This window comes from Carcharhinus amblyrhynchos, chromosome 6 (genome assembly GCF_965287045.1).
Source record: "Carcharhinus amblyrhynchos chromosome 6, sCarAmb.v2.hapA, whole genome shotgun sequence".
In the NCBI taxonomy this organism is placed as follows: domain Eukaryota; kingdom Metazoa; phylum Chordata; class Chondrichthyes; order Carcharhiniformes; family Carcharhinidae; genus Carcharhinus; species Carcharhinus amblyrhynchos.
In genome coordinates this window covers 48,302,454-48,308,453 of record NC_137329.1, presented here as the reverse complement: position 1 = coordinate 48,308,453, position 6,000 = coordinate 48,302,454, and the positions used below count along the sequence as shown (strand labels likewise).

General features: G+C 41.5%; 1 protein-coding gene across 1 annotated transcript in view; it reads right to left on the bottom strand.

Annotated features, from left to right (window-relative positions):
* Nucleotides 1-3,837: 3,837 nt before the first annotated feature.
* The window catches only part of slc67a1 (solute carrier family 67 member 1), a 114,269-nt gene continuing 112,106 nt past the window's right edge, over nucleotides 3,838-6,000 (bottom strand). Inside the window, exon 10 of the mRNA XM_080190411.1 lies at nucleotides 3,838-4,740. Coding sequence (XP_080046537.1) covers nucleotides 4,574-4,740 — 167 coding nt within the window. The 3' untranslated portion in view covers nucleotides 3,838-4,573. The remainder of the gene's footprint in view (nucleotides 4,741-6,000) is intronic.

Here is a 6,000-nt window from a genome sequence, read left to right as displayed (position 1 = left end):
CTGCTCTTTTTTTCCTCTCTTCATGGCTCAGTCTTTCCAAATGTTTTTTCACACATTACCAGAAAGGGAGAGTCCCGCTGTAGAAGTGCATACCATAGAATCTGAGAGCTACATATAACATTTTCAGTCAGTGTTTCTATTAATTTATAGAAGGCTGAGATTGTTGATACAATTAGACCTTGATGACCTAATTTACTAATCAACAAATAGCTCTTTTCAACCCTCCAGACCAATGAATTTCAAACCAGACACACCAGCAAATAAATCTAAAACACAAGCAGGATTGTCTGGTTTTTAAGAATCTGAAGCTGTCTAGGGCTCTGGGACCACAGGTTTGACACTCATGGATAGATTGGTCACTTCCAGGAATAAAAACCAGAGGCAATAACTGATTTGACAGTCCTCTGAAGGTTCTATTTGGGTATGACTGCACAGGCATTACCTTGTTTCCAGTACTTAGCCCAGAACTGTCTGGAGAGTGTCAACTTTGGTGAACATTGTAGCTGAGCCAACTCCTGCCCCCCTTGATGCTTGCACCTGTACAGTTTAAATCAAGCATCACTACATAGTAAGTGTGAACGGGAACTTGGCCTAACCCAGATATACTTGAGAATAATCCTCATCCTAGATCCACTATCAGATGAATTTTCCTGAACTATAAAAATAACATTGTGACAACAAGCTGTTGTAATTTCCTTCTGCACCATAACAATTCTGTAAGTGAGGCATTCAAGAGGGCATTAAATGAGGAAAAAGGCAGAGGAATGGAACTAAGCCACATTGGGTCTCCACCAGTTCTCCAAATGAACAAAGGACTAAATGGCCTCCTTATGCGATGTAACAATTCTGTGGGTGTGTTGGGTTCACAGTTTTAATTGCCGGCAGAGGGAGAATGATACAAATTTCAAAAGGTGAACAGGCAAGTACGGACCGGACTGTTGGATCTTGCATCACAGGAATTGTAGAATAAACTGAATAGCTGGGTGTGGTGTCATCGTCTGGTAGAATACAAATATAATCATCCTAACTTGACCATTTATGGTAATGACAAATTCTTTTGGGAGATAATCAGATTTCCAAGCGGCAATCCTAAGACTTTGTTAAATCATGCAGCATTTAATCTATTTTCCTGCTTAGGAATAATATTGAAACTAACCACTGAATAAACAGCTTTGTTTTCATGTTTTTTGTGCTGCTTGGAGAGATGATAGTCTTGCAACGGGGAACTCGATGGCAACCTGAGATAGCGCGTGCAAACTGTCTTTCCTTTTTCATTGCCAGAGAATGAGCAATAGTAACATAACTGTAATTCTGCATTGTCATTTTTAAAATTTATTATTGCTTTCAGTACACAAAGGATAGTGATTTTGGCAATGCAGAGACAGGCTGCTGATATCCTTTGTAGTTTAAAAATGTTACTTTAAGTATCATCATAATGTTAACTCATCGATAAATCATGTCAGGGTATATGAGTATTTAGACCCTGAAGCACCATAGTGCCAGGTAGGTCACCACCTGATGGCCACATTTATACTGCACTTAGATCACCATACTGTAAATCTATATGTCAGATCTTTATTTCTTCTGCTTTACATATATATATATAAATAAACAATCTTCATCACAAGAACATGATCAAAAGGGTTTACAGGAAATGAATGTATCACTGGGAGTGGAGGGAAGTTGATAATGAGTTTGGATTTTAAGCTATGGTAAACTTACATTGTGCTTCATACAACTGTCAAAAACAATGATCACTGATTCACATCACAGAATAAACACATCCACTGGTAGAAATATCAAAGCACCTGAGATCAACTCTCTTAATAGTGTGTGTGGCTCATGATTTGCCTTAAAAGAGGCCTGTATAAATTCCATTCCTTTCCGTCTGTATAATTAGCTCAGATAATGCCACCTATGACACCACATCATTTGAAAAATTGTTCCTTTTAGCTCAGTGGATGATTTGCTATTACAAGGGTCAACAGATTTCCTCAACCATGACTGTCCCACTTCCTGTGGTTCTGCATTCACCACTTTCCCCTCATAACTGTTATAAGGGGTCTCTTGTCCTCACATTCCTCCAGCCTACACATTTATCAGATTAACTTTACTATCTCTATCTCCTGAAACATGATCCCACCACCAAACACATTCTTCTTACCCCCTCCACAACATCAAGGTTCACTTTCACTGTCATAACAGTGCCTCTCTCCTGACATTCCCCCCCATCTCCCCCTATCACCTGCTTCTTCAATATCTGGTCTCCAGGACCTCAAGAACCCCATGTGCCAACAATTTACATGAAATTTATTTGAATGAGCTCTTTCTTGGGCATGTGCAAATTACTATTTTATGCTTGTTTGGCACAAGCAATTAAATAAAGGTGCCTCTTCCTATCTGAAATTCAGGTTCTGCATGCACGACTCAGTTTCTGAGTCAGTATCTTCTTCTGCCACAAAGTTCCTGGGCTTCCCCCTCTACCTGCTCCATTGCAATGCCTCATTTAACAAAGAAGCTGATTAAGAAACCATAGTGATCTTGGAGATTTTTGCTCCTGATGCTACAATCTACTCCCACTCTTTTGGATTGAGATTTCAAATCCTCTGCTTCAACCCTCTGCTCTAGAAGGATCTTGGTGATGGCTCAACCTCCTCTGGCAGTTTTCAGCTATTGTCACGACTGTCTGAGGGGTCATAAGCCATAAGTGGAAACCTGGCTTCCTGAAGCACCATCCAGCTTTTCTTCTTCACCTTGTAAATAACATTGGTAGAATCAATTGTAGAATAGGAGCCATGGAGTTGGTGCACATTAAAGGAACAAATGTCCTTTTTGTTTCTGATGCGTGTGCAATTGGGAGGTCAGGGTTCATATAGTCATACATGCTATTAATAATGCCCTGTACTGTGGGGAAATCTTCTACTTGATAACTGTGCAAAGCTTTCTCATGCTACTGACTGGTTTCTGTGGAAAAACAATGAAGAAGCTTGCCATGGCAAACAAGAACCTGCATATTTGCTCTGATGGATGTGAGATTTGCCACATAACTCCAGCTGTAGCTTGGAAAACCAGTAAAATGGATGGTGTTCAGTGGTCACCTTGACACCTCTATCAGAGGTTTTTCTGTCTGGAAACTAGTCTCAAGGTCTGGCTCCAGGAGATGGCCTATTTTCCTCTATTGTCTACATGGGGATTATAGCTCCTGAGATTGATCTCTGATCTAATGTGTAGTATAATCAGCAAATGTATTATTCCACCTCCATCTCATAGACCTCTCTGATATTCCTCTTACCCCCAGTCCCCCTTTCCAGAACCAGCAGATTTGGTGGCATTTCTAATGGCATAGTCATGTTCAGACCTGTAACATGGGCAGTTCTATGTATTGTAGACATGTAATGTACATTAAACTCAGTGTTAGGGTAATTAGAAGTGTGGGTAGTGAACTAATTTTTAAAATAAAAGTTCAGCCTTCAGCAGTTCTGACAAGGACCTAAAGTGTTGGCATAATCTTTTCCATTTTCCATAGATACTGGCTGAACTGCTGAGTCTTTCTACTATTTCAGTTTTTAATTCAGCCTTTATGGGTATTGTTGATTGGGGCTCAGACAGAAACTTATTGAATTCAGTTCAAAACTTGGCACAATGGAATATAAACAAAAGAGGTGGGGGGAGAGAGGTGGTCAGCAAGGATGGCACCATACATCCAGGGAGCAGCAACTGCCAGTGGTTATCCACTTACTGAGCAAAGAGTGCCTAAAAGGGAGCCCCACCATGCCAAAGGGTTTACCTGACAAACTTCCAACATAACAGAGGATCCCGCCCCCCCGCCCCCCCCACACACACACACACAATGTGGGTAAATGGCCAGCGAAGGCAGGAAGAGGTTTTTAATTGGCTACTTAAGCAGTTAAATTGGGCTCCAGATTGGGCAAAATAACAAAGGATGGGTGTTGGGCATCCCCAAGGCCTTTCCATGCCATTTTGCCACTATTCTAGACTCTGAGCCTGTTCTCCAAGGCCCTGTAAAGTTCAGCTCCTTAATTCTCCAATGCGAGGTATTTTCATCTCAAAATAAAGGACATTGGACAGGAGTAGGCTATTCAGCCTGAAACTTGTTCTGCCATTCAGTGAGGTTATGACTGATCTGCGATTGAATTCCGTTTCACTGTCTTTGCCTTGCGTACCTTAATATCTTTGGTTATTAAAAATCTATCAACCTCAGTTATAAAAATAAAATTGATCTAACACAAATTGCTGTTTATATGTAGAAGGACTGGCTCTGACGTTTCAACTATTCCCCTCTGTTTAAGCAGCAGAAAAAGTTTCTTATTTACTGTTCCCAGGAAAAAAAATCAAGAGGGTTGCACTGAGATACTGCACAGTGTTTTAAGCTACCAAATTACCATCTCACTGAACACTTTGCTTTAATGCAGAACTACTGATGTGAAATTATTTACAAATTAGATTGTTATTGCAATTCTCTTAATCTAGTGATGAACTGGATCTGAGCCCTGACTTTTGTAGTCAATCTAGACCCTAAAATGTTCCCAGTGTTGAAGACACTCTGACTGTTTTAATTGGCACGGCACCCTAAGATGTAGAGGAAGACCAACAAATTGATCAGGAACTGCATATATCCGAAGGATGAAAATCCGTATGATTCAAATAGGAAGCCTCCAATAGTGGGAGACACCGAGCGAATGAGAGAGTGAACACACATATTCAACCCCAGCATTGCACCTAGAGGAAGAGATTCACAGTCAAATAACAAATGAGAAAAAGACAAGCAGAAAGCAACAAGCCAATTCTTTCTTCCAACACAATAATCCAACCTTGCTCATAAAACCCAATTTCCTTAGCACCAACATAATCCAGTCTGCCTCACACAGCTCAGTTTCCCCAGTAGCAGAGTGTCCCAGCCTGGTTTTCTTGGTCCTTTTCCCCTAGCCAGCACGATAACAAAACCCAACTCACTCAGCTAATATAGTAAGTAACCTGCCTGTCTTTTATAAGCAGGCACGCTGGACTTGTTTAAGGTTTACTTAGATAGACACATGAGCGAAACAGGGATGGAGGGCTATAGGAGACTGTTTTAAATAAGGATCAGAGCCTTGGGACGTTCCTGGAAATATACTGTTACATGTGTTGATGTTTTTTCTCTTTTACTCTGCAAGTGCGTCGGTCCACCTTGTTGTCTAACGAGGGGCATGCACACGGTGGGTCGTGCGTGGGCTGCTCTTGGATGTTTCAAGAGTAGCCTAGTACTTTGCGTTGTTTGTGTATGCTTAAAACTGAACCAGCAGATGGGCACCACAACAGCTCAGTGACTATCACTGTTAGCTGTGCAGATACACAGATTTGGGCTAGTGTCTGAGGGAGTTTGCGCATTCTCCCTGTGGTTGCGTGGGTTTCCTCCAGGTGCTCCGGTTTCCTCCCACACCCCAAAGATGTGCTCTTAGGCTGATTGGTGTAACAAATTGTCGCTAAATTATTCTCCCCTTAATCTGGTTTCCAATGGGGGTACCATAAGCATAGACATGGATCAAGGGTGGAGGAGGAAAAACACATTGTTAAGATGGCGGCGCGGCCTCGTTGGGCCGAAGGGCCTGTTTCCCATGCTGTGTTGTTCTTTGTTCTACCTCACCCAGCCATTTAAAAGCCCAGACAGTTAATATAGCTCTGTTGCCCCAGTAATATGCTTTTCTTATAGTAAATCAGCTAAGATCATATAATCAAGTTTCCCTGTTCTTACTCGAATAGGCTTTTCAGACTCTTCTGCTTAAGTTCAATATTCTAAACCCCAAATAGCCCAATTATTCTTGGTAGCTCAGTTGGTCCTAGCCTAACTCCTCTCAACTGTTTAAGGCTGAGAAAATGTCAGGCTATTTGTATTTCGCTCCCATTGAATGATATAATAGATCTTAGGGAGAGCAGGGCATTTCCCTCTAAACGTCTGAAGTTATCAGGGTAGAGGGAGGAGAGAAATCAACTGGGAAGGTG